Source organism: Magnolia sinica, chromosome 3, assembly GCF_029962835.1.
Source record: "Magnolia sinica isolate HGM2019 chromosome 3, MsV1, whole genome shotgun sequence".
In the NCBI taxonomy this organism is placed as follows: domain Eukaryota; kingdom Viridiplantae; phylum Streptophyta; class Magnoliopsida; order Magnoliales; family Magnoliaceae; genus Magnolia; species Magnolia sinica.
The window spans coordinates 113419413-113447222 of record NC_080575.1 but is presented as its reverse complement, the minus strand read 5'-3'; the positions used below and the strand labels follow the sequence as shown (position 1 = coordinate 113447222).

The 27810-nt window shown below is 39.5% G+C and overlaps 3 protein-coding genes across 3 annotated transcripts; 1 reads left to right on the top strand and 2 right to left on the bottom strand.

Annotated features, from left to right (window-relative positions):
- Positions 1–4169: 4169 nt before the first annotated feature.
- On the top strand, positions 4170–9660 carry LOC131240784 (peptide methionine sulfoxide reductase B1, chloroplastic). The gene is made up of 5 exons (XM_058239246.1): positions 4170–4387; positions 8189–8300; positions 8818–8883; positions 9165–9362; positions 9448–9660. Exons 1-5 carry the CDS (start codon positions 4201–4203, stop codon positions 9473–9475), a joined length of 591 nt encoding a protein of 196 aa, XP_058095229.1. The 5' UTR covers positions 4170–4200; the 3' UTR covers positions 9476–9660.
- Positions 9661–12113: 2453 nt separating this feature from the next.
- LOC131240783 (chlorophyll a-b binding protein of LHCII type 1) lies at positions 12114–13131 on the bottom strand. The gene has a single exon (XM_058239245.1). The coding sequence runs from the start codon at positions 13057–13059 to the stop codon at positions 12265–12267; it is 795 nt and encodes a 264-aa protein (XP_058095228.1). The 5' UTR covers positions 13060–13131; the 3' UTR covers positions 12114–12264.
- Positions 13132–21612: 8481 nt separating this feature from the next.
- LOC131240782 (chlorophyll a-b binding protein of LHCII type 1-like) lies at positions 21613–22589 on the bottom strand. The gene has a single exon (XM_058239244.1). The coding sequence runs from the start codon at positions 22522–22524 to the stop codon at positions 21724–21726; it is 801 nt and encodes a 266-aa protein (XP_058095227.1). The 5' UTR covers positions 22525–22589; the 3' UTR covers positions 21613–21723.
- Between the last annotated feature and the right edge of the window lie 5221 nt (positions 22590–27810).

The following is a 27810-nucleotide window of genomic DNA, read 5'->3' as shown; positions in this document are numbered from 1 at the left end:
CCATTCTATTCATCCCAATTGAACTATGACTTGTGACCAAATCATTTGGCTGATATGTCTCTCTCCTGATTTGGGATTAATTCATAGTCAAATTTGTTCAAATATCGGTCCAATCTTTAGATATTCGGAACCTTCTCGAATGCTATAGACCCTACAAACATCTTTGGCAAAATTTCTCATTTTAAAATGATTGTTAGAGATGGCTTCGCTGAGTGTAACATAGCCAGTTGTGTGATAGGATATGTTTCTCTTGGCAGGTCTTTTTAGACATGTTGAGAATCCATTGATTTGTTCTCTTAAAAGCATGCATATGGGTTTGTGTCTCTGTATTAATAACAGAATGTGTAATGTCGAAGAATGATCAATTGATACTCTCAGGTATGAGTAGGATTTTCATTAATACTAGCCCTTTAATGTCAACACATGGCGAACTTCATTGACCCACGTCAGGGCACCAAAAATGGGTGTAAACAGGTAGGCCCCACAAAGTACCAACACAATGTAACTACTTGGTGTTGGGGCTACCACAGCTATCCAACCTTGCCCGACCCACTTAAAATTTCTTGAGCTGGAGCCCAACCTGACCCAACTCATTTAAGTCTAACTGGATCAGGCTCAATCAACCCGTTTGAGCCAGACCTACCCCAAAATACCAAGTGCGCTCAATTACTATTTATCACCTCTTACGAAGTGTAAGGCGGTGTGATTCTTGCTCCTCTTGCCTTCATGGCATGCATTACCCGTTGGATTCCTTTTAGAAAGACTTAAAAATAAAGTGGAAGCCGATTGCGTCTTACCCTCGCCCGTCTCTCACTGGAAATGGGCAAATCTGTGTGAGGGCCCACCAAGATGTATTTGTTTATCCACATCGTCCAGCCCTTTTCTTAGATCATTTTAAGGTGTTATGTGAGAATTGAGGCAGATCCAATGCTTAAGGGGACCATACCAAATTGCAAGCTTGGGTTGCAGTAAATGCAAGTGCATCAAATGCAAGAGTCATTTGCGGTTTGATCCACTTGAGCATTGGATTTGCCTCTGTTTTGGGCCCATACTTCAAACTGACACGAGAAAAGGGATGTACGACGTGGATAAATAAATACATAACGGAGGGTCCCCACACATCTTTGCTTGTTTCTAGCTAGAGACCAATAGGGGTAGGATGCAACCTGCTTCCAAATAAAGCATGGGTACATTTATTTTGAGTCATGGGAAGTTCACATCAAGTTAGGCCTATTTATCTAAATGGGCTTTTTTTTTTTTTTTTTTTTTTTGCGATGCTTGCCTGCAATCTGACCATTTGACTTGATATGGTCATAAAGCAAATTCGGCCAACTGAAATTTGGGATAAGATCCATTGCTACCTTTGATAAACATGAAGGGAAAAGATCAAGAGAAAAACTTTAATATTAGGGCGTGACAGATGAGAGACAAACACTTAAAAATTACTTATTGGACAAGTTATTGGGTTAGAATTTGGCCACATGGTGCATGTGTGTAGTTTGCAGGCATGTTATAAATGATTGCAATCCAATTCAAACCAAACGCCGCTGAACCTTTACATCGAGATAGAGCGGTGAAATTAAATAGCGGTAGACCAATCGTATATTCTACCAATTGTTTAGTGCGCTATCAAGCGATTCGTGGAAGATGTGACTTTTTCTCCTTTTGCCTTGAAAATTAAAGACTTTCGAAAGTATAGCAATGCTTTTCAAATATAAACAATGGATCTTGAAATTGAAAATATCAAGACCACTATTAATGTTCATTGTCCTAGCTATGAGCAGCATGGTGCTTAACTAACAACGCGCTGATAAGCAAGGGATAGGTAATACTAGACTTTCAAATTACTGTCGACCCAATATATGAGCGTGGACAGATGATTTCTAAGATTAAGGACCTCCTTCAAATCCCACGCATAGGTCTAGATATGGAAGAGGTTTACATCTATTAGTTTTAACTAAGTTGGTCCTGTATAGGATCCTTACTCTTGCTTGGGTGGTAGACTTGAAGGAGTTTCAACACTTGACGAAGGGTTCGAGTATCCATATATAGGTGGTGAAAGCCCACTACGGCGTGAGTATGTTTGGGTGTAAAAGAAAAAAGTAAAAAAGTTGGTCCTATATAAAGTGAGGATGGACAAAACTACTCTTAGATGCTAAAAGGTTCAGGCTGTGAGCGATGGAGAACATAAGTGTCTCAAAGAATTAGATAAATGATATTATGTTGGAATTAATTTGTTTGAGATTTGTTCTGATATTTGTTATTTTATTTAACGATCTTCTTCTTTATATGTTCCTTTGTTATTTATAGACTTTCTAGTGAGATCGTGAGAATAATCAGTACTTATGTGGCTACGTCTACATTATATACCGGCACTTGTAAAATAAAAATTACATTTAGTTGATATACTTTTGATTTTATCGAATGCATCCTTATCAAGATAGTTGGTTATTGATCTTTGATGGTGATACCATATCAACGGAATTCCTAATTCTTATTAATAGTTTACTTAAATACGACTCTTAGAAATCACTGCATGCACCATCAAATTCAATATTGCCGGATCTTGCGGAAATACAAGTGATGAACAAATTAGTGGTCAGTATCATTCAACAATCCCAATCTTGGAACTGTGATTTGGATACAATTAATGGTTTTCGGTTTAATACGACTTTACGATGCAACATACACCCTTTTTGCTTGCTTGAATATCAAGCGTCTTTAGCTGCGTGAGCATTACCTTACCGTCAGGATCGAAGAGCCGAGAAAGCGAAGAACTAGAAGCAATCAGGTACATTCCGGAAGTACGCTGACTTAACATCCAACAAGTTATTTTCCACCAAGAGAGTCCATTTGTAGCACATCCGTACCATGAAAACGACAGGAACCAATGAAAATTACTGAAAAAAAAGTTAGGAAACTCCGATTATCATATGAGACACACCTGGAAGTCCAGTAACACCGCTTGGAGTCAATTAATTCCAAAACTTTGGTCTGTCTTATAATTCTGATGGCCTTTGCTTTAAAAATAAATATAAACTAGTATGTACACCGTTTTAATGGTTCGGATGTTCTGAAAATATGGCATCTTTGCTAGAATATCTTGTTGGACGACAAGTTCACATACGTGCAGCTGTACCTTTTCAGCTCTCGGGAAGAATAGTGGGTAAAGCCGTTGCTACGTATGTTAAGCGGGACCACCCACGACGGAATCGGATTGCCCTGACCGACATCCCGGGCACAGAGATATACCTGTGTCTAGGGCTGTGTGGGGCTACAGAGATGTCCATGATAAATCCACTCCGTCCATCAGTTTTAAAAATTCACAATAGTGCAGGATTATAAAAATTAGTAAGATACAAGACTTAGATAGACTACACCAAATGAAATAGCCGGAACGGATACGTTCAGCATTGAAACCTTCCCGGATCTGACCATGATGTTTATATAACATCCAAACCTTTCGTAAGGTTATTACCACTCAGATAAACTCAGATAAACTGTAGACACAAATACCATACTGATAAAAAACTTCTGTTATCTCCAGGCGTTCAATTATTACTGTTTCGTCTGGCATGGCCCACATGAGTTTTGGATCTTCCTGATTTTTTATTTTTCTTCCCATTCTGGTCTTTCAAAACAGATAGACAGAGTGGATTTGTCAAGGACATCTCTGTGGGCCCCACGCAGAGGAATATCTCTGCGCCCGGGTCACAGAAATCCGCTTCCACCCACGACCCACTCTATTTTTATACTCCGGCAGACAAGACGATATATGCTCATGGGCTCATATCTTGTTCAAATAAAATAAAATCATCTAAACCGTAAAAATAGTGGACACCACTGATGATAATCATATCATAAAATTCATACTGTTTGAACAATCTTCTCATTACTATAAATTTTTTTTATGAACTTGGATCGTTAATTATTCACAACCGTCCATTAGATGTCCATCAACCGGTTAATACAAAATATCTATGTAAATTTATATTTTTATAGTCCATCTAAAATGGGGACACAATTTAGACGGTTTGATTTTTTATTCTAATTTATTACACTTGTACATCTTCTAAGTGAATGTGTATGAAACATGACACTCTGCTAGAGTATCGGGGAAGTTTTTTTTTTTTTTTTTTTTTAAATATTTGTTTATTTATTTTATTTTTATTTTTGTTTTCAACAGAAAGGGAAACAAGGATGAATTCAAGCAAAAGCTTTATCAACTCCATTCCGTCAATTCCAGCATATAAGCTTTCTTCAAAAATCCATCTTCTCTCCCCAAAATCTCCATTTTTCTTCAATTCCAAAGCTTCCATCAAACGCAACAGGCGCTTTTCTGCAATGGGTTCTTCTCCCTCTTCGCAGAAACCAGACAACATCCAAGGTCTCTCTCTCTCTCTCTCTCTCTCTCTCTCTCTCTCGCTCTCTTTCTCTCTCTCTCTCTCTTTTCGTGTAGAATTTCACTTCTTAATAGTTCTGTTTCCTCATCTCTGGTTTTTATTTATTTATTTATTTATTATATAATTCTTCTAATTGTTTATAAGATTATATGTTTTATGGTTGTGGTTTGGGATGATAATTCAGCTCATGGGTATTGTGTTTCTATTCTTATGGAGGATTCTGTATGCATCTGAAAATTGAGGGGTTTGCGTGTTATTATGGAAGTTTGTGGGAAATTGGAATTGGGTTGTTGTTGGGTTGATGAAAGCATGAAAAAGATGAAAAGAAAATTGGGTTTTGAATGATTTTCCCTATATATCATGATTTCGTATTTCGGGTTTAATTTATACGTGGATTTTCTAATTCCTGATTCTGGAAATTTTTCATCTACCTGAAATTCAATTGTTCTCTTTTCCACACCTTTTTCAATGATGTATTCTACACCAAGAAGTACTTGTGTTTCTATATGCAAGTGATGCTTGATAAATGAAAAATAAAGAAGGCTTTTTTTTTTTTTTTGTGTGTGTACTTTTCAGTCGGGGCACACAAATGAAGTAGTTATTTTGGGAAGAGAAGGTTGATAAGCCCACACACGTGTGGAATCCTGCCCATCCACATGCAAGATACATGACAATGACAAACGTGTATGAGATCTGAGCTAACACTTTTAAACCATTCGCTTTGAAAATGAAGCTGTACCATTCGTCAGATGGGCTACAGAGAACAAAACAAATGGGTGGCTAGCGATCCATTTGTTTTGTACGCTATGGTCCCTGATTTCTAGGCCAGAAGATCTAACAGTGTGGCCCACCTTGGGAAAGTCACATGATGCATCTCACACTCATGTGCAATAAGGCGTGTATTTGGTCTTGGCAAATTCTGGGGAAGAAGAATAAATATGAAGAAATAGAGGTTAAAGAGGTTCCCCACAGATGAACACAAGCGCACAAAAGGGCTTTTAGAGCTTAAAGCAATATCCAAATGAAGAAACTAGAATATCTAAGTCGTTCTATAATGTGGATTCAAACAGAAATTGCTTAAGGCCAATGCATGATTGAACATATAAACAAAACTCTCGAATCATAATTTACGTAGTGCTGGAATACTTGAAGATTTCATGCCCTGGCACATTGACTTGAAAGCGCTCATGATCCTGGATAGGTCGGACTCTTTGTAATATAGGAGTGAAGACAAGGTGTCAAACAACAAGCCAGTGTATTCATTCCATCGCACAACAGTTTTTTTTTTATAGGTGAGTTGGGTTCAAACCTGAGATTTCAATGTTGAAACATGACCAGTCTACCTTTGGGCTAAGGGTTGAACCCAATTTTACAATAGTTGGAAGATCCATATTAGATATCATGTGAATATCAGATCTTTGAAGTATAGAAGATAGAAAGAAGAAGTCCATATCAATGTAAATTGATTAAAACCTTTTATTGAGTAGTTAAATAATACGATCAAACAAGCAAAATAGATAAATTACGTTTTCTTAATAGTTGTATTAGTGTCTCCAAGGTGCATATCTGACATGGCAATTCTTTCTAAATGGAATGTCCTTTCTTACTTAGAGTCAAACTGTTTTATTTTGCAATTTAATTAGGGCTGTCAACGGGCTGGACCTGACGTTGGCTTGACCTGGATTTTGAACTGTCCATTGTGGGCCTATTCAAAAATTTCAATTTCGTCTGGCTTGAGCCTGGCCAATGGACAGCCTTAAATTTAATACAGATTCATGTTTTGTATGTTTTCAGAAAGTTTCTGCATCACATGTTAGATTCCACTTGAATGCAGTTTTTTTTGTCTATAAAATCTGATTCTTGTTAAGCAGCAACCCCTCTGATAGTGGGTTTAGTTTCTGTTTGCTAAGTATTCAACGCGCACACACACACACACAAAAAGGAATTGACTAATGAGATTTCTTTGCATTGTTAATATATATATATATATATATATATATATATATATATATATATATATTTTGGGTGTTCTTTTGGGCGTAGGATCAGCTATTGTTTTCCTTGAGTGGATTTGTTGGTCTTTCACTTGGAATCTTTTCTTTCTATATATTTATTTATTTTTGTTCTGATTCGGATATTGTTTTCCTGTACCAATCAAACTAAAGGGAAATTTAATAGACCTAGATGAGTAGCCCCACAGGATTTGATGGCATCTAAATGATCTTAAGGACCTTCACACAAAACTATAGATGGAAGACCCACATTCAGCAATATGCCTAACTACTATGGGAGCGGAAACCATCCCTCTGATTTTACAATTAAGATGGTCACCATACACGATCAACGGTTTAGATATTCTAGAGGCAGCCTAATGGATAATGGATATTCTCTTGTTATTCTTCTCGATTTTCTCTCTGGGAATTACTGGATGTGTACCTTTATTGAGGGAACACCTCTCTTTCTATAAAGAGAGGAACCGAGAGGATTAGGAGGACTTCGGATATGCTAACGCTTATCCCTATCACATCCGAACTCTCTCTCTTATCACTATCCTCTGTTGAATTTGAATTCAAATTTTGACTTCAAGAGAGTGGAAAAAGAAATATCCACCTGGAGATATTCCAGAGAGAAAATCATACGAGACCTATCCACTAGTGGTTGGCCACAAGTGGGGCCCATATCCAACAAAAATTTCGTAGGATAGCTATAATATCAGCCATGCTTTGTGGACAGAATGTCGAGCAGTTGAGGAACAACATGTTCGTAGGATGAGTGTAACTGAAATGAGGATGTTGGGATGGATGAGTGGCAAGATGAGGGAGGATATATTTAGAAAAGAATGCATTCGAACGGAGACCAAGAACTATGCCGTTTAGGAGTGAGTTGGTGCAAATTGAAGGCTCCTTTGAAAGATTAGGGAAGGCCCAAAAGGACATGGGTGGTAGTGTTAGAAAAAGACTCGATTACCTATGGTCTAACCAAAGCTATGACCCTTCATAGACTGAAATGGTAGAACAAGTTTGTGTAGCCAATCCCGATTAGTTGGGATAGGGCTTAGATGATGATGATGATGATTATGATTTTATGTACTTTTGTTCTTGGGGCAATTTCTTTCATGGAAAAAATGAATGATAAAATAAAGATGAGGTTTAGTTGTTATCAGATGTGTGGATCCAGCATGATGTGTTAGTACCAGAGTTTTGTGTGAGTGCACAAGCGAGCGCGTGTTAGTAACAATCTTAAATGCTGCTTGAAGTTAATTGCTTCAATTTAGTGTTTCTTCTGCGAGTTTGTACATTCTCGTGGAATTAACACCATGTTATATCAATACCATGGTTTAGAAATTAGCTTTAGGGTTCATTTTCATAACTATGTTAGTTCGCTGTCCCTGTTCTCATCCTCCCTCACATGCTGCCTTTCCGAGAACTCTTTTGATTATGTTGGCATGTGTGTGGTTTCTTTATTGGAGTGGAGGCATGTGCCAAATCCTACAATCTTCTCACATGGGGTCAGAAGAGCAGTCTCAAACCCACATAACTTACCATTTTCTTCATAAAACAAAACATTTGTTCACTCGTGTTTTGAAGGAGCAGGTTGGTTCAACCCATCATGCATTTTTCCAGCAACAAGATAATATTCATCTTCCTATTCTGTTCATAAGATATACATGCACGCTGTTGGTGATCATGTTCTCTTTATAACCTCTATCATGGTTCTCTGCTTTTGAAAAAAACAGTGCACAAATAGTATACTAAAGATATGGTTCCTTATCCTTTGGTATGTAGAAGCAGGGAAGGCAGATTATACTTCTTTAAGTGATGAAGAATGGAAGAAGCGCCTCACTAAGGAGCAATATTACATATGTCGACAAAAGGGAACTGAGAGAGCTTTTACTGGGTATGATCCATATTGTTTTACATTGTTCGGGAAATTTGGCAATCTATATAACTCAAGCATTTAAATTACATTATTGAATTGAATTGCATGAACTAGTGAAGTTAAGTGGAAATGACCAAATTATAACTTACTGTTCATGATGAGGAAGTAGCATTTGAATTGCCGTTCCATTCCGTAAGTCCAACTAGAATATAATATAGTTGCAATTTGGAGCTGAATCCTTTAATGGGAGTGCTAACAAAAGTAAAAACAAAATGATCATTTCTAACTAATTCCGCTAGTCATTGCAATTCAATTCAATTGTAAATTCTGTCTTGGAGGTGGTGATGCTCCATCCTATCCTGAGCCCAGGTAAAGGAGTAGGATTTATATCTGGTAGGCAGCTAGTCATGAATATGACAGGAAAAGTCAGTTTCGCAAAGTTGACCTCAATTAACTTGGACGATGATGACGACAATCTTGACTACAATTCAATTCCATTTACTGAATTTACCTTTCATTCTGATTTCATTTTCAGGGAATATTGCAACACTAAAACCCCAGGGACTTACAATTGTATCTGTTGCGACACGCCTTTATTTGAGTAAGTGCTTCACGTTGTAGCTAATGAGTCGCAGAGAGAATGAAAAAAAGAAAGAAGAGGGCCCGTTTGGATCCCTGCATTGGTTAATCCAGGATTGGCCAGTACATGCATTTAAAACTAATTTTGGCACCAACCCAGTTTAAAATGCATGAATTGGCCAATCCTGGATTGACCAGTACAAGGATCCAAACAGGCCTTAGTGAGTTTTGGGCCAGTATAGGTGAAGGCTTGCTTACTCAATTTCCAAGTTTTAACTTCATCTAAGTATTTTTTTCTGCCAGATCAAGCACGAAATTCGACAGTGGAACTGGTTGGCCATCTTACTATCAGCCCATTGGAAACAATGTGAAATCAAAGTTAGACATGTCAATCATATTCATGCCTCGTACAGAAGTTCTATGTGCAGTCTGTGATGCCCATCTTGGCCATGTCTTTGATGATGGCCCACCACCTACCGGGAAGCGGTATTGCATCAATAGGTAATCCAGCAATGAACTTTTCCGGATCTCTTTGTTAGCTTGACTGTGTACTAACTGCATGCAATTGTTATGGCTATGTCTGCAGTGCTTCTCTGAAACTGAAACCACAGTAGGCGACAGCTTCAAGCTATGGACCAAAGATGATCATTGTCTTAAATAAAAGATTGCTACAATCTTTCTATAATATATCTGTATGTTTGGGTATATATATTTTGTTCCGCTCTTGATCTGATTATCATTTTGCTGTGTGTTTGATGTGTGGCATTGGTTTTATTAGCTAGCATACTAGTTTTTGAGATGCAGACTTTGTACAGTATATTCAGGGTTTCAATTTGTACAAGTTAGTCTCAAGGTTCGATGATCCAAACTGTCGATATGATGGGACTCACTGTGGATGGCACATGCACCAGGAATTTCCCAGCTTTGAATATCCTAACTGTAGGATATTTGGCCTTTCCTGGTTGAAAGTGAACCGTTGCCATATTTTCTTCCTTAGCCACCCTCCCAAGGGCCACCTATTGAAGTGTTAGGATTTTCCGTCTGGGAGATTGCTGGTGCATGGGCCATCTATGGTGTGGTACACGATACCATCCGTTTGGACTGTTGAGCCATGGGCCTTGCTCATGCAAACTGGAAGCAAGAATGCAAAGATTGTAGAGTACCTCTTTCAAATACCCTGATCAAAACTGGGGGCCATGACAAATCACTGTTATTGCTTGAGCTTTGCTGAGCCCACAAACACATTTGTCAGTTAGTGCACAGGCCATGGCATATGACTGCGCGGCAGAGAGGTGAAATATCAAAGCCAGCCATCAGGTGGACCTCACCATGTAGGGCTGTCAATGGGCTGAGACTGAGGTTAGCTTTGGCCTGGATTTTGAACTGTTCTGGCTGGGTCTAGCCTCCCAGGCGTATTCAAAGTTTTGATTTTGCCAAAGCCAAGCCTGGCCCATTGACAGTCCTATTACCTACCACCCAAAGATAAAGGTGATCTGTTCAGCAGGTGTGTCATGATATCAGAAATAGGTTGACCCGTTAGAAAATTTTGGCCAATCTTTTCGCTGCCACACATTTGTTAACTGTGGCCCTCCTAGCTAGTGGACCGACCTGATTCTTCGGATAAGGAATCTTTATAGTGTTACCCTTCTTGTTGATTGGTTGGATATTGCACCTGTCCGCTATGCTGACATCGGTTCTGGCGTGTGCATTAGCTGACTTGTAAAGGTGCGTAATCCTCGCAAAATTCTTGTTGTCTCCAGTGATTCAGCTAGTTAATTTTCTGATTTTGTAAACTGTTGTCAATAAACTATTTATCTAGATGAAGTTAGCTTTCTAGGCCCACATAGCCGGGCTCATCTACGCAAACGCACACTTGCCAAACTGGCACATGTTTGCTAGATCTGAGCTTTCCATGAGATATGCCACATTACTTGATCATCTGACCTAAAATTCATGCAGCTTCCAATCTGAAGAAGGCGTGCAAGAGTGCAAAATGAATGGAACATGTATGATCTTTTTCTTGCTGTCAAATTGTTAATGACCTAGAAAAACCGTACGAAACCATGGAAATCCCTTCTATTATCAGATTGTGTGTATGCATTTCCTTCGGGGTGACATCTTTGCGTCCCCTCTCTCTGATACTTAAAATGAAGTTTAGTTTCTTAGGCTTTTAGCAAGCCCTTTTTGAATGGGGTTAAGACTTTTTTGAATGCGGTTTTTCTGTATGAGGAGAATACACAAGGATAATGGTGTTTACATTTTATTTTATTTTTTCTCTTGTTTTAGTGAAAAGGGTTTGATTTATCCTGTTTTAGTAAAGAAAAAAGTTCTGTATTATTGCTGTGTGGACGATGGTATTTGCCGAAGCATGTAAATCTCCTTTACATCAGTTTCACTACCCCAGAAGGACACGTACACGATGCACTTAATCGACTTGGCATTTCTTGTAACAAAATATCACGGATGGTTGTCCCGAGTTTGTGAGAAGTCAGTAGTTAGAAAGTTAGAGCTTGAACGATGGTCCACACAATCAAGCGTCACTTCAGGAACTTGAGGAGAACCTGAACCCAAGCATCTGTGTATTTAATCAGTCTACTGCATTGCTCAAAAACTTGCTGACTTGACTCTGAACTATGCCGAGCCAACCCAACTCGGATAAGTTCTGGGCTGTACTGTCCTGTAAATGAAGACTCCTCTCAACTTGCCATAGACTCACTTGACTCGTCATTAACTCGCCCCGACTTGTGCCAACTCATTGAGTCATGCTAAACTGTGCCAACTCATTGAGTCATGCTAAACCTTAAAAAAAAAAAAAAAAAAATAATAATAATGAAAGAAAGTGGAGAAGGAGGTACTACTATGAGTTATCACGTTTAGACATTTTTATTACTAATTAAAAAAATATTTATTGCTATAGATATATCCTATTTAATTCTTAAGCATCGAGTTGAGTAAGTCTTTGAGTCTAAAGGACTCGGTGGATCTTTGAATCGAGTCCGAGTTTAGTTTTTAAGTTGTGGTCTACCGTAGTGAATGATCTTTCAATTGGATATTCCTAATTGTTTGACAGACCCAGTCAATGTGAAACGTTGGTTGTATGTGTCGAGTTTCAGGACACCACCTGATAGGGAGGATACTACCCGTACCGGGGGATGGTGACTGGCTAAGATTGGAAGGTCGGTCTCACCACCTATACCATTGTTTGGGTCCATGTTTCATTCAAACAAGCTTCCTGTGACCTCTGGTGAGAGATGGTTGCAAAGTCCTCTTAAGAATCCAACAACCAATAATACATAAACAGAATGGTAGTAATACATATCAGATACAACATTCTTCCTTCACTGGTTACGAACGTCGATCCCAATTTGCGATCTTCGCATTGATCCAAAGGTGGGCTCCATGATCACTTGCCGGGGACGAAGTTGGTGGCGTATGCCCATGCGTTGTTGTTCACAGGATCAGCAAGGTGGTCAGCCAAGTTCTCCAGTGGGCCCTTGCCGGTCACAATAGCCTGAACAAAGAATCCAAACATGGAGAACATAGCTAGCCGTCCGTTCTTGATCTCCTTCACTTTGAGTTCGGCGAAAGCCTCAGGATCATCGGCAAGCCCCAAAGGATCGAAGCTCCCACCAGGGTAGAGTGGGTCAGTCACTTCTCCGAGTGGCCCACCGGCAATGCGGTAGCCCTCGACAGCCCCCATCAAGATAACTTGGGTGGCCCAAATGGCTAGTATGCTTTGAGCATGCACCAGACTGGGGTTGCCCAAGTAATCCAAACCACCCTCGCTGAAGATCTGGGCACCAGCTTTGAACCACACAGCCTCACCGAACTTGACACCGTTGCGGGAAAGGAGCTCAGGGAACACGCACCCAAGTGCACCAAGCATGGCCCATCGGCAGTGGATGACTTCAAGCTCGCGGTTCTTTGCGAATGTCTCGGGGTCGGCGGAGAGGCCGGCTGTGTCCCAACCATAGTCTCCTGGAAATTCACCAGTGAGATAGGATGGGGGCTCTCCTGAGAATGGACCCAAGTACTTGACTCGGTCTCGACCATACCACGGGCTACCGGAAGAGACGGTGGCCTTGCCTCCGGTCTTTCGCATGGTGACCCGTCCTTCACCAAGGAGTTCAGAGGGCGACCGCGCGAGGTTGACCGCCTTTCCAGCCAATGTGGGAGAGGAGAGGGCCATTGTAGCCATGGTTTCTTCTGTTCTTGAAAAGAAGAGAAGTTTTTCTGTGTTGGGTCGAGTGGGCTTTGATAGTGGTTGTACTAGGCCTGGTTTAAATAGAGAATGGAAATGGACTGTGATAGAGGGAAAGGGACCTTATCCACATGGAAATATATTAGTCTTTTGGTATTGGTTGATTGGGTTGTGGCAATTCTCTCTACCACCCACAACCTCAGATCTCATTTGTCTGTTGCTGCATTCATTAGCTACACATCTATCCATACGCCACTTGCATTTCTTGGATTTGGTTTGTGATCGGGTGTAGCTTAATCCTAACCAATCAAAATGTGCCACGTGTCCCTGTAGCTGTCCGGAGTCCATTGGATCCCACGTGTCAACTCTACCGGCTTTCTTGGGGTAATTTTGTAGGGCCCGGATGTTATCAGGCATGCTTCACTTACTTAATTCACGCGCAGCAACAAGAAGATGGTGTATTTTTTACTATCTCATCTGAAATACCTCACCGGAATTCTCTGCTACAATGCGTGTTATTGGAAGCGGGTACAACGCTTGAGCTCTATGATCCCTACATGTTGTTTGTTTGACATCCAGTCCGTCCATCCATTCGTATGTACTCCCTCATTTTCACCGTATATCCCAAGACTCAGTCTAATCTAAAACTTAGGTGGGCCACAATACAGTGGGCAGTGATAAATTACGAGTAAAATCTAAGTTCATGCAATATGGTCTCTCTGAGTTTTGGATCATTCATCTGCATTCGGTCGATTCGAAGTTGATGAATGGATTAGATGAATAGACATACCACTGTGGGCCCCACGCACAAACCTACAATTGGTATCCATTGATAATGTTCTCTGTGGCGTGGGCCACATGAGTTTTTCATTGGGCAGATATTTGTCTGCAGGACGAATATCGAGGGTTGCCTGATGGACGACAGAGTGGATGTCACGTACAGGCCAATCAGGTGGGCCCCTTGGATGTTGTACCCGTTCTGGTACACCCGTTTATACCCACCCCGACGGACGCGGATTAGCTACCAAGCACCAACGGCTTCAGTAGCTAAAATGAGGAAGTAACGTCAGCAAGCTCTGTGGGACCCACCATGATGTATGTATTATATCCACACCGTCCATCCATTTGGAGAGATCATTTTTGGACATGAGCCCAAAAATAAAGCATATCCAAAGCTCAAGTGGACCCATTACAGAAAATAGTGGAGACACGCCCACCGTACGTTGAAACCTTTATATGGCCCACCATGATGTTTATTTGAGATCTAACCTGTTCATAAGTCCACACAGACATTGGAGAAGGGAAAACACAATTATAATCTTGATCGAAAACTTCTGTGGCCCCTGAGAAGTTTTTAATGGTAGGTGTTCAATCCCCACGGTTTTTTGTGGTGGGCTCCACCTGACCTTTTGATATGCATCATTCTTATGCTCACGCTATAAAATAATCTCTCCAAATGGATGGACCGTGTGGATACAACAAATACATCATGGTGGGGCCCACTTAATTTGGTGGTTTAATTCTTATGATATGTTAGTTCGATACCGAGATGCAACTGAAGCAGTAACTAGCTAATCCGCGTCCCTCTCCCTTGCGAAATCGGACTGCGTACTGAGTTACTCGTTACGCTCTTATCGTACGAGTAAACTCAGTTGGACCCATCTTGAATGTCTGTGATCTATCCACGCCGTCCATCCGTTTTTCCATCTAATTTAAGGTGTTGAGCCAAAAATTAAAGCATAAACAAAGATCAAGTGGATCATACCACTGGAAACAGTGGGGATAATGATTTCCACCGTTGAAACCTTTCTAGGCCCCACGGTGGTGTTTATTTGTCATCCAATCTATTAATAAGATCATACATACATGGATGAAGGGAAAACATAAATATAAGCTTGATCGAAAGCTTCCGTGTCCCCCAAGAAATTTTCAATGGTAAACGTTCAATTCAACTGTTCCCTGTGTTGTGGTCCATTTGAACATTTTATATGCCTAAATTTTAGGATCTAGCCATAAAGTTATCTGGTTAAATGGATGGACGGAGCGGATAGAATACATGGATCATAATGGACCTCACAGAGTTTACATGTACGCTAAGCGTGGTGAGTTGTTACTCACTACGCAATCCGCTACCCTCCGACGCACCTAGCAAACCACTTCCTCTCTTTTCACGTGCGTTCCATGTGCCACATCCACCGATGGTAGTAGGAGTGAAGTTACCAAAGTATCCTGATATAGTTTTTTCTTTTTTTTTGGTTATAAAGTCCGAAAATTTTGAGGTTCACGTAGCATATGACATGTGTATGACATTTAATCTGTCAAATACCCAACGATAAGCAAAATATTTTATGATCAAATCACCGGTGCATTGCCTACGCACTCTGATGCTCTTAGGTGGTATATATTATTTTTTGTGGTGTGGCTTACCTTATGTCTATATCAACCAAATTTTTTATTCATCTAACCGCTATGGTGTAGTATATGTATAAGATAAGTTAGATATCATACAAATATCACGTGTGCCCCATAATTCTTTAATTCAAGCATTATAGTAATTTCTACCTTTTTTTTAAAAAAAAAACAGAGACATTATTTGGTAAAATCCTAATATCTTAGGAATTTTGTGATATAAATCCCATCATAATAGTAATTCGAATTTTGTATAATGGAATTGGCCGGAGTTAAAACCATGTATAAAATTATTAACATATTATAATAATTAAACCATGTAATATAAAAGAATATGAGAAGGATTTTTAAACAAGTAAAAATGTATTTAGGTAATTTAGGAAGAAATTGTGTTACAACAAACTCTCTAGCTAAAGAAACCTTTTACAACCACTTGTTCTCTTTCTCACGTGTAAATTAGTTATTGTTTCTCAGAGCATGTAGCTTTATTGTTACTGATGGTAGCAATGGCAGTGAAGCTGTTAATGTGCACTTAACCCACTGCTACATGTGAAGAGAGCAGTTTACGAGAGGGCGGAGAGATGGGTGGGGAAATGATTGTTAAAAAGGTAGTTGTTTAATACTCTAATAGAGTATGACACTTCATACACATGCATTTAGAATTTGTGCACTTGGCATATTGTACTCAGTTTTAATTATCCAAATTGAAAGATTTTATTATCCAAAATTTGTAATGTTTGAGTAATCCATTAAGTGTGCACTCATGGACTATTTAGATAATCGACTTCTTGAATTTAATCAACCTATGCAACGGGCCATTACATAGTGTCTACGGGAGTTCTATGCTCTCAATCTCGGTCCCAAGCTCAGATAAAAGAGGAGGGTTGTGTCTGTTTACACCTGACTTGTCACAGTCAACTCAAGCGAATAGGATGTCGCCATATATCGAGATACTTGTATACGAGCAGAAAAGGTTCTTATGAAATAGAAGAGAAATCATGAGAATCCAAAACATACTTATACAAAAGACGCATCAGGGCAGAAATGCCATAGCACCCAGAAAGACCGAAATCATGCAATATGGTCTCTCTGAGTTTTGGATCATTCATCTGCATTCGGTCGATTCGAAGTTGATGAATGGATTAGATGAATAGACATACCACTGTGGGCCCCACGCACAAACCTACAATTGGTATCCATTGATAATGTTCTCCGTGGCGTGGGCCACATGAGTTTTGCATTGGCCAGATATTTGGCTGCAGGGACGAATATCGAGGGTTGCCTGATGGACGACAGAGTGGATGTCACGTACAGGCCAATCAGGTGGGCCCCTTGGATGTTGTACTCCTTCTGGTACAATACCATATGGACGACAGAGGATTTCGGTCCGTTAACACTTACACCCGTTTATACCCACCCCGACGGACGCTGATTAGCTACCAACCACCAACGGCTTCAGTAGCTAAAATGACGAAGTAACGTCAGCAAGCTCTGTGGGACCTACCATGATGAATGTATTATATCCACACCGTCCATCCATTTGGGGAGATCATTTTTGGACATGAGCCCAAAAATAAAGCATATCCAAAGCTCAAGTGGACCATTACAGAAAATAGTGGAGACACGCCCACCGTTGAAACCTTTATAGGGCCCGCCATGATGTTTATTTGAGATCTAACCTGTTCATAAGTTCACACAGATATTGGAGAAGGGAAAACACAATTATAATCTTGATCGAAAACTTCTGTGGCCTCCCGAGAAGTTTTTAATGGTAGGCGTTCAATCCCCACTGTTTTCTGTGGTGGGCTCCACCTGAGCTTTTGATATGCCTCATTCTTATGCTCATGCCATAAAATGATCTCTCCAAATGGATGGACCGTGTAGATACAACACATACATCATGGTGTGGCCCACTTAATTTGGTGGTTTAATTCTTATGATACGTTGGTTCGACACTGAGATGCAACTGAAGCAGTAACTAGGTAATCCGCGTCCCTCTCCGACGCGAAATCGGACTGCGTACTGAGTTACTCGGTGCGCTCTTACCGTATGAGTAAACTCAATTGGGCCCACCTTGAATGTATGTGATCTATCCACGCCGTCCATCCGTTTTTCCATCTAATTTAAGGGGTTGAGCCCAAAATTAAAGCATATCCAAAGATCAAGTGGATCATACCACTGGAAACGGTGGGGATAATGATTTCCACCATTGAAACCTTTCTAGGCCCCGCAGTGGTGTTTATTTGTCATCCAATCTGTTAATAATATCATACAGACATGGATGAAGGGAAAACACAAACATAAGCTTGATCCAAAGCTTCCGTGTACCCCAAGAATTTTTCAATGGTAGACGTTCAATTCAACTGTTTCCTGTGTTGTGGTCCATTTGAACATTTTATATGCCTAAATTTTGGGGCCTAGCCATAAAATTATCTGGTTAAATGGATGGACAGAGCAGATAGAATACGTAAATCATGATGGACCTCACAGAGTTTACTCAGTACGCTAAGCGTAGTGAGTTGTTACTCACTACGCAATCCGCTTCCTTCCGACGCACCTAGCAAACCACTTCCTCTCTTTTTACGTGCGTTCGATGTGCCACATCCACCGATGATAGTAAGAGTGAAGTTACCAAAGTATCCTTATATATATATATATATATATATATATATATATATATATATATATATATATATATATATATATAGTCATGCTCCCCTGCGCACCTACGCACGTGCGCACCTTTGCACACGTGCCATGGGTGTCTAATCTGAACGGTCCATGTAATGCGGAATCCCATAAAACCTCATTGGACAAATTTTCACCCCGATCTAATATTCTGGTGTGCCATAGCAAAGAGAAATGCAAATCAAGGGAGGAAACTGTTTTCATTTCTCATGGCCCATCAAAGTTTTAGATCAAAGTAAAACTTGGTCCCTGGGGGTTTCAGGAGGTGCTGCTTCACATGAACGGTTTCGCTTTTGGATCCACATCACGTATGATGGGTTCTCAAAAAAGTTCGTACGTAGTACGTAAGAACTGGTTCGCAGGTGAGCGTTTCCATATATATATATATATATATATATATATATATATATATATATATATATATATAAGGAAAAGGTACTATGCGCTCGACCTCACGATAAGCTCCCATGAGGTCGAGTTGTGTGGGCACCACCATGATGCATGTTGACCATCAACACCGTGCATTTGATGGGTTCCCTCTAAATTATGGGATATACCAAAAATCAGCTGTATACGGAACTCAGGTGGGCCATACCATCTAAAATCATGTGAAGACACCGTCAAAACATATAAAAGCACTTGGCGGGGCCAACGTGAGTTTTGAATGCTGCTAAAACTTGGTCTGAACCCTCATGCAAGTAGGACACACATAATGGATGGGCTGGATTTGCAAACCACATCTCGTTGGGTCCAAAAAATGATTATGAATGTTTTAATGGTGCATGGCCCCTCCTCACTTCTGTATGTGGTGTGGCCCACACAGGTCACGGATTAACTTGATTTTTGATACCTAGGCCCACGATGGAATGGTGCATCTGACTGATGGGGTAGATGTTCGAAACACATCACGGTGGGGCCCACACAGCTCGACCTCATCGGACGAACTCGTGAGGTCGAGCGCATAGTACATTTTCCCATATATATATATATATATGTGTGTGTGTGTGTGTGTGTGTGTGTGTGGGAAAATGTACTATGCGCTCGACCTCACGATAAGCTCCTGTGAGGTCAAGCTGTGTGGGCCCCACCGTGATGCGTGTCGACCATCAACACCGTGCATTTGATGAGTCCCCTCTAAATTATGGAATATCTCAAAAATCAGCCGTATACGGAACTCAGGTGGGCCATACCATCTAAAATCATGTGAGGACATGCCAAAAACATATAAAAGCACTTGGTGGGGCTAACTTGAGTTTTGAATGCTGCTGAAACTTGGTCTGAACTCTCATCCAAGTGGGACACACATAATGGATGAGCTGGATTTGCAAACCACATCTCAGTGGGCCCAAAAAATGATTATGAATATTTTAATGGTGCACGGCCCCTCCCCACTTCTGTATGTCGTGTGGCCCATACAAGTCACGGATTGACTTGATTTTTAAGACCTAGGCCCACGATGGAATGGTGCATCAGACTGATGGGGTAGATGTTCGAAATGCATCACAGTGGGGCCCACACAACTCGACCTCATGGGATGGTCTTGTGAGGTCGAGCGCATAGTACATTTTCCATATATATATATATATATATATATATATATATATATATATATATATATATATATATATATATAGTGATAAAGTCATTTGAGGCTCACATAGCATATGACGTGTGCGTAACATTTAATCTGTCAAACATTTGTACCCAACGATAATGACAAGAGCAAAATTAATTTTTATGATGGAATCATCGATGCATTGCCTATGCACTCCGATGCTCTTAGGTGGTATACATTATTTTTCGTGGTGTAGCTAACCTTGTGTCTATATCAACCAAGTTTTCTATTGATCTCGGTGTAGAATATGTATAAGATAAGTTAGATATCATACAAATATCACGTATGTCCCATAATTCTTTAATTCAAGCATTACGATAATTTCTGCGCTAAAAAAATGAGAGACGTTATGTGGTAAAATCCTAACATCTTAGGAATTTTGTGATATAAATCCCATCATAATAGTAATTTGAATTTTGTATAATGGAATTGGCCGGAGTTCAAACCATATATAAAATTATTAACATATTATAATAATTAAACCATGTAATATGAAAGAATATGAGGAGGATTTTTAAACAAGTAAAAATGTATTTAGGTAATTTAGGAAGAAATTGTGTTACAACAATCTCTCTAGCTAAAGAAACCTTTTACAACCACCTGTTCTCTTTCTCACCATGTGTAAATTACTTATTGTTTCTCAGAGCATGTCGCTTTATTGTTACTGATGATAGCAATGGCAATGAAGCTGTTAATATGCATTTAACCCACTGCTACATGTGAAGAGAGCAGTTTACGAGAGGGCGGAGAGAGGGGTGAGGAAATGATTGTTAAAAAGGCAGTTGTTTAATACTCTAATAGAGTATGACACTTCATACACATGGATATAGAATTTGTGCACTTGGCATATTGTACTCAGTTTTAATTATCCAGATTGAAAGATTTTATTATCCAATATTTGTAATGTTTGAGTATTCCATTAAGTGTGCACTCATGCACTATTTAGATGATCAAATTCTTGAATTTAATCAACCCATGCAACGGGCCATTACATAGCGTCTACAGGAGTTCTATGCTCTCATTCTCGGTCCCAAGCTCAGATAAAAGAGGAGGGTTGTGTCTGTTTACACCTGACTTGTCACAGTCAACTCAAGCGAATAGGATGTCGCCATATATCGAGATACTTGTATACGAGCAGAAAAGGTTCTTATGAAGTAGAAGAGAAATCGTGAGAATCCAAAACATACTTATACAAAAGACGCATCAGGGCAGAAATGCCATAGCACCCAAAAATGCGTCAGTTGGTATATTGTACTCAGTTTACATGACGCACGTTCCATACACAATTTGGACAGTTTGGATTGGTGAGTCATGGCAAACACGTATTTGACTCTAGCCGTAAGCTTTCTAGGTTTGTTCAACCTTTGATGGTACCTCTGAAAAATCAGAGATTGGAATCGTCGATCAGTGTCCAAAAGATGAGGAGAGAAGTAGTGAGATTAAAAAATCGCTTTGGTCGTATACTTCTCCAGACCGTAGGTATTCCTTACATTTTCTTGTTATATCTCCCAAGGGGTTGCTAATCCCCTTTTATAGCCTTGTATTCACCATCCTAACGGTCGGATCTTCAATAGCCCAAAGAAAAACACCTCCCCATCACGCTTCGAAAATCCTAATCCACATTAACCCTTCGATTTGAACGGTTGAGAACCAATTTGAGAAAACAATTTTTATTTTTTTTTAATGCGGGTTTAAAGATCTTGATTAGCAAACCGTTGAAGCGATTTCCTGGGTCTCCACCACAAATGGTCAGGATCAAGAGGGCTCTCATGGCCATTGATCCAATAGTCTCAAAAAAAAAAACACACACATGAAAATAAAAATAAAAATGTAGTACATGCTCTAAACTGACATTTCCCAAATCAATCGCCTTTTCAAATTTACATTTTCAATCCACACAAACACACTCACACCACTTAGAAATGCAAGGAGCAGACAATGTTCTTCTCTTATTTCCCTGGCACAAAGTTGGTGGCATAAGCCCATGCATTGTTGTTCACAGGATCGGCGAGGTGGTCCGCCAAGTTCTCCAACGGACCCTTGCCAGTCACGATCGCCTGAACGAAGAAACCGAACATTGAAAACATGGCCAATCTCCCATTCTTTATCTCCTTCACCTTCAATTCTGAAAATGCCTCTGGATCATCAGCCAGTCCCAATGGATCAAAGCTTCCACCTGGGTAGAGTGGATCAGTCACTTCCCCAAGCGGCCCACCCGCAATACGGTAGCCCTCTACGGCGCCCATCAAAATGACTTGAGTAGCCCATATGGCTAAAATGCTTTGGGCATGCACCAAGCTGGGGTTACCCAAGTAGTCTAGACCACCCTCACTAAAAATCTGGGCACCGGCCTTGAACCATACAGCCTCGCCGAACTTAACACCATTGCGAGAGAGTAACTCAGGGAAGACACACCCAAGTGCGCCGAGCATGGCCCACCGGCAGTGGATGACTTCGAGCTCGCGGTTCTTGGCGAACGTCTCGGGGTCGGCAGAGAGACCGGCGGTGTCCCAACCGTAGTCACCGGGGAATTCACCGGTTAGATAGGATGGTGGCTCACCAGAGAAGGGACCCAAGTACTTCACTCGGTCTGGGCCGTACCATGGGCTACCAGCTGAAGAGACAGGCTTGGGCTTGGCAGCGGTCTTTCGCATGGTGATGCGACCTTCACCGAGGAGTTCGGAGGCGGCAGGGGAGAGTTTTAGGGCCTTACCAGACAATGTGGGAGATGAGAGGGCCATTGTAGTCATGGTTGCAGCTTGGAGAGGAGAGGTACTGTGAGAGTGTAATAGAAAATTGGGTAGTGTTCTGTGTGGGAAGGAAGGGTGGCTTAAATAGAGGTGAGAGAAGAAAGGCAAGATGGGTCCTTATCTATCGAGATTTCTATCTCTCTTTTTATTGGTTGATGTCTTTTGGAGGGTCTGATCTTGTTTGGCCACTTGGCACTCCCTAGGCCAGTCATTGCACCTGATTCTTTGTCACGCGAGTCTTCCCTTCTTTCATGAGCAGCCTATAGTCTGGTATTTGATTCTGATAAGTGGTGCCCATGGATCCATGATCTAGACCGTTGATCCATTATACCCCACGGCGGATGGACTATGGCTAAAAAATTTCTACGTGATAGGACAACCATAATATTTAAATATTGTCCAAAGGAGAGACGGTGAAGAAGAGAAACACAGCAACACCACATATTCATTAGAAAATGTCTCAAGATTGGTAGCTAGGAGCTTGAACTGGAATATTTTGTGGGCAAGATTCATCCCTAGTGGGGCTCAAGAGAAATATTGTCTGGATTTACTGAACCGTGGGCCCCAGTTGTCAGAATTGAGAACAATGTATATGTCCTGTAGCAGCCAGGGTTGTCTACCGTATAATTTCTTTCTCAGCCAATGTACTTTTACAATAAACATGGACGGTCAAGATCATTTAATCCATGGCTAAAGGATGACTTTTGTCAAGACAATTGTAACCATTAATCAATCCATGACTTGCAAAAGGGATGGCTATAGAAAATAAGGCCAGATCAAGGATGGATTAGATCATGCCATTGGTGTTATTTCTTTATGATCAAATCACCAAATCAGTTGAATGTGTATTTTGATGTTTTCAAGTGGTGTATATTATTTTTGGGACATGCCTTACTTTATATTTAGATTGGTTTTTATTCTTCTTAACGCCATGATGTATTACATCTATTAGACAATTTGAATATCATACAAATATCACATGGGCTCTAAAGTTCTCCACTTTACCACTTTCTAAAGAAAAATATATACAGTCAACACATGACAATTTTAGTGTTCAAAAAACACTTCCCTTGCATGTCTGCTTTTAGAGGCATTATTTGGTAAAATCCTAATTTCTCAAATTTTTTATAATAAAAATCTGTTAATAATAATAATAAGAATAATAATTTGCATTTTGATATTGAAAATTAGGAGCAAAAAATTAAAATTATTAACAATAACAATTAAGCCTCATGATATTAAAGGAAATGAGAAGGGTTTGTAAACAAAAGGGTATGTAGGTAATTTAGGATTAAACTATGTAACAACCATTACCTAAACAGACCTTTTTATAAAAACAGCTTCTTCCCTTTCCCACCACAAGTTACTTCTTGTCTCTCAAGACTTACTTTTAATAACAATGACAATTGATCTTAGTATGTACGTAGTGAGAGAGCAGTTTGCAAGCCACGCTGAGAAGGGCACGAAACTGTTGTAAATGGGAAGTTGTTTGATACTCTATTAAAGTACGTCACTTCATGCACATGCATTTAATAGTGCCCTTGTCATATTCTTAATTGTCCAAATTGGAAGACCTTTATCCAAAATTCATAATGTTTGAGCAATCCATTAAATGTGCAGCAATTGATTTTAATTCACCTATGCAATAATCTATTATATAATGCTTATGGCAGCTATGTGCTCTCATTACTAATCCTAAGCCCAGATACAAGAGGAGAATTGTGTCTGGTTGGCAATTATAATGAAATGTTTGCCATAACTTCTATCATGAATCCCGCAATGATTAGTTGGGATGACTTAGATGATGATGATGATGATGATGACGATGATGATGATAGCCCCTCAACTTGTACTGCAATTATAAAACTTCTCTATGATTGCTCATTAACTTTCATGCTATTTCAAAATATTCACTTAAAATGAGTTCATCTCACTTTTAGTTAGCAGTAACTATGTATTGGATACTTTATGATTTAGATAACCCGTACTTTATGTTAACAAGAGCTACATGAACTCTTTTTAAAGTGGCTAACAAGAAGGGCCTTAACTAAAAGGGACAATGCTTGCCTACCTCAAGTAGGCATCCAGAGGGAGTGTGCATTTTCCAAACAGAGGGCCACGGTTGGGCTAATGACTTTTTTGTGGAAGGACTAAACTCTTGCATTAGGTTTGCACCATTGAAAAAATGGGGATGACTCATCCTCTCACATGTCCCACTACGTTAAAATCATGAATTTGCGATGGATTTTGCGATGGAAAGAGAGCTTTAGCAACATCAGCACACTCAATTGTACCATTCAAGTCATGGGACTTGGAACTTCTTCTGTGTCCTTGGCCCAAAGGGCAGAATATCTCTTCTTGCTGCCATTGTTGTTTTTCATTTCCATTGAGAAAATAAGCAATTGATGGAACGGCTCTTGTTGAGGAAGATGATTTTGACGGGCTGCTTACTAACAGAACCAAAAAAGGTATATAAAAAAAAAAATCTCTATGGTCGGGCTTTCTAGTGTATCCTTTGCATTGTGTTTAAGTTATTGGAAGAACTCTTTTTCCATTGCTTTTGGAGGAACTGATTCAAAACTTTTTGAGAAGTAATGCAAGCCAGTTGACCATTGACCAGTTGGCACATCTCTTGGCCCACAATACATTTCGATTTTATGAAAAGTGGTGCCTATAAGCATGCAATCCAGACCACTGATCTGTCATATACAAGAATCGATACTGTTATACGAAAGATTTTTTTGATTGGAAAATCTTGAAGTTTTGATTAGCGGCACACAAATAAATGTTTAAAAAAAGAAATACAACTAGGATCTAGATTCATCTGAAAAAACTCCTATATTGATCACATAGATCTTTCAAACTGGAAGAATTTTGAGCCAAGAAACATTCACAGCTAGACTCAATATGTCAATGGCTTGGATTACCAAATCATGCTCCCAAATTCTTAGATTTGAGAACGCATATGCACTGTGCAAAGATGTGGAACAAGTATCATGTGATCAATATAGGAGTGGATATATCCAACAGGTTACACCATCAATTGCCATCCGTTCAGTGGATATCCTACTACCTGTAGTATGTTTGAGCAATCCATACTGTTCAATAGGTTGGTCCCACAGTCTTACGACCTATGGCAATTCAATGTTTATGACTGACAACTTCAAGGAATTCATGGCAAAAAGCCAAGTAAACGACTCAAATCCTAGGATTGTATTTATGACTTTATCAAATGTGTTTATATAAAACTAGTGCAATGTCTCTCATATTCAGGAGGACTATCATGCTAGCATTCACGATGCAACATCAATGGAAGCAACTTATAGAGTCTATCGTCTTTATCATTTATCATTTGTTTCAATTGTGTTGTGTTTCATTTGGATGTTGGTATAAATATTGGGAATAAAATTCTCTCCTGAATTTGTATTTTAATTAATGGGACATAATTATGGTCATTTGTTTAGTTTTCATAGCAGATGATATTCTTTACATTACGTTATTTCATTAATAGTTCACTTAATTTTGGTTATTTACTATATATTTAGTTCAATTTGCTATTCAAGCCAACTAAGTATCCAAACACACCCAAAATGATATTTACTCCAACTTCATATTCAGGCCAATCTTTGGAATTTTGTGAATGGAATTCTTATTAAACAATCGTGTAGTTTTTTTTAATGACTATCAGGTGTAACATATTCAAAAAGAAAAGAAAAAAACAACGACAACAAATCCAATGTTGATATTCTTATTTGCAGAAATTTTAGCGACGGACCAAATTCGTCGCTAATTTCTGAACTAGAAAATCACCGACAGACCGTGTCCGTCGCTTCACCTAAAATAGCGAGGGACCATATCCGTCGCCAAAATTTATAATGACGAATAATTTGGGTTTTTTTTTCCATAGTTCGACGGATTTTTAAATGTTGCAACAGATAGAATCCGTCTCCAATTTGCAACAGACTAAATCCACCGCAGATTAGTGACGAATCCCATCCGTCGTTTAATTTTTGTGACACATTAAACAGTGACAGACCAAGCGACAGACGAAGTTCGTTGTTAATTCATTAACAACTTTGGCGTAGTTATATATCCCACTGATATACAACTAGCAAGAGCAATGAAAATGTGGGTCCTACTATGGATGGATCAAAGATCTAGAATTGCTCTTATTAATCAATCCCAACCATCTATTTGTGGCTACCAATTGGAGGGTTAGAAAGTAAAATAGCTCTTCGTCCAAGTTTAAAGGTCAAAATCTGATGGTTAATAGTCTTCTTCTAGGAAATTTCATTTATACTCCATTCAAAGTTGTGCTACAAGGTTGCAGACCCTTACAATAATTGCATGAGGAAACTACAAGTGGGTTATTTCCACTTTATCAAACTAATAATTGCAATTGGATTTGATGTTGCATGCGAAAGCATGATAGATGATCCTCGTGTCGACTGAAATACACTAAGTAGGATTTTCCCACTCGATAGATAAGATTCATTTTTTAGATAACATGTCTGAATGCCCAAAAGTAAACTTGGAAAATATTGGATTGTATTATTAACTGTTGGAATTATTTAATTTGTTGTCTGATGTCTTAAATTTGTTTGTTTATCGGTCGGTCGATGTCATCGATGGACCGCTTGATCTCATCGAGCAGATGCTCGATTCCATCAAGAAAATTCAAAAAAATCCTAGTTTATTGTTGGACAATTTTGGAGGTTGCTACTCGATAGCATCGAAGGATCTTCGATGCCTTCAATAGATATCGATCTAATCGAATGTCCCATTGAAGATGAGCGCAGAATTGTGGAAGTGTGCGATTTGTTTCCTGTTCCGATTGATCATAGTATATATATCAACTGTAATTAGAATTAGGAAAAAAGATTAAGGGAATTATGGGTTTCTAAGTTGTTCTAAAGGGTTCGAGGGCAAAGCTAAGGTTTCAAAGGAGAGTTGAGGATTGTTTGAATCGGTAAGATCTGTTGTCTCTTGTAATATCGCTTTCATAGTGCACTACTCATTGCTTTGTGACAAGGTTTTTTTGCCGCAATAATTTTTCTATGTAAAATTTGGATTGCTTTCTTATTAGGTTTGTTTGTGCGATTGTGATTACTTTGCTTGATTCTACTATGCTTTTACGAGTCTCAACATAATTATGACACTTTGTTGCCCCCCATTGCCAGCTTATGGAAGACCCCACCAAATGAATGGTATGGATCATGCAGATGTCATGTGACTCCAGCCTAACACTTGGTTCAGACCAAAGATTCCAATAAAATGCCTTTGACA

Coding starts and splice junctions, on each gene's coding strand:
- LOC131240784 (XM_058239246.1), top strand. CDS start 4,201: ATGAATTCAAGCAAAAGCTTTATCAACTCCATTCCGTCAATTCCAGCA. Junction 8,884..9,164: donor TGCGACACGCCTTTATTTGA/GTAAGTGCTTCA, acceptor TTTTTCTGCCAG/ATCAAGCACGAAATTCGACA. Junction 9,363..9,447: donor AAGCGGTATTGCATCAATAG/GTAATCCAGCAA, acceptor CTATGTCTGCAG/TGCTTCTCTGAAACTGAAAC.
- LOC131240783 (XM_058239245.1), bottom strand. CDS start 13,059: ATGGCTACAATGGCCCTCTCCTCTCCCACATTGGCTGGAAAGGCGGTC.
- LOC131240782 (XM_058239244.1), bottom strand. CDS start 22,524: ATGACTACAATGGCCCTCTCATCTCCCACATTGTCTGGTAAGGCCCTA.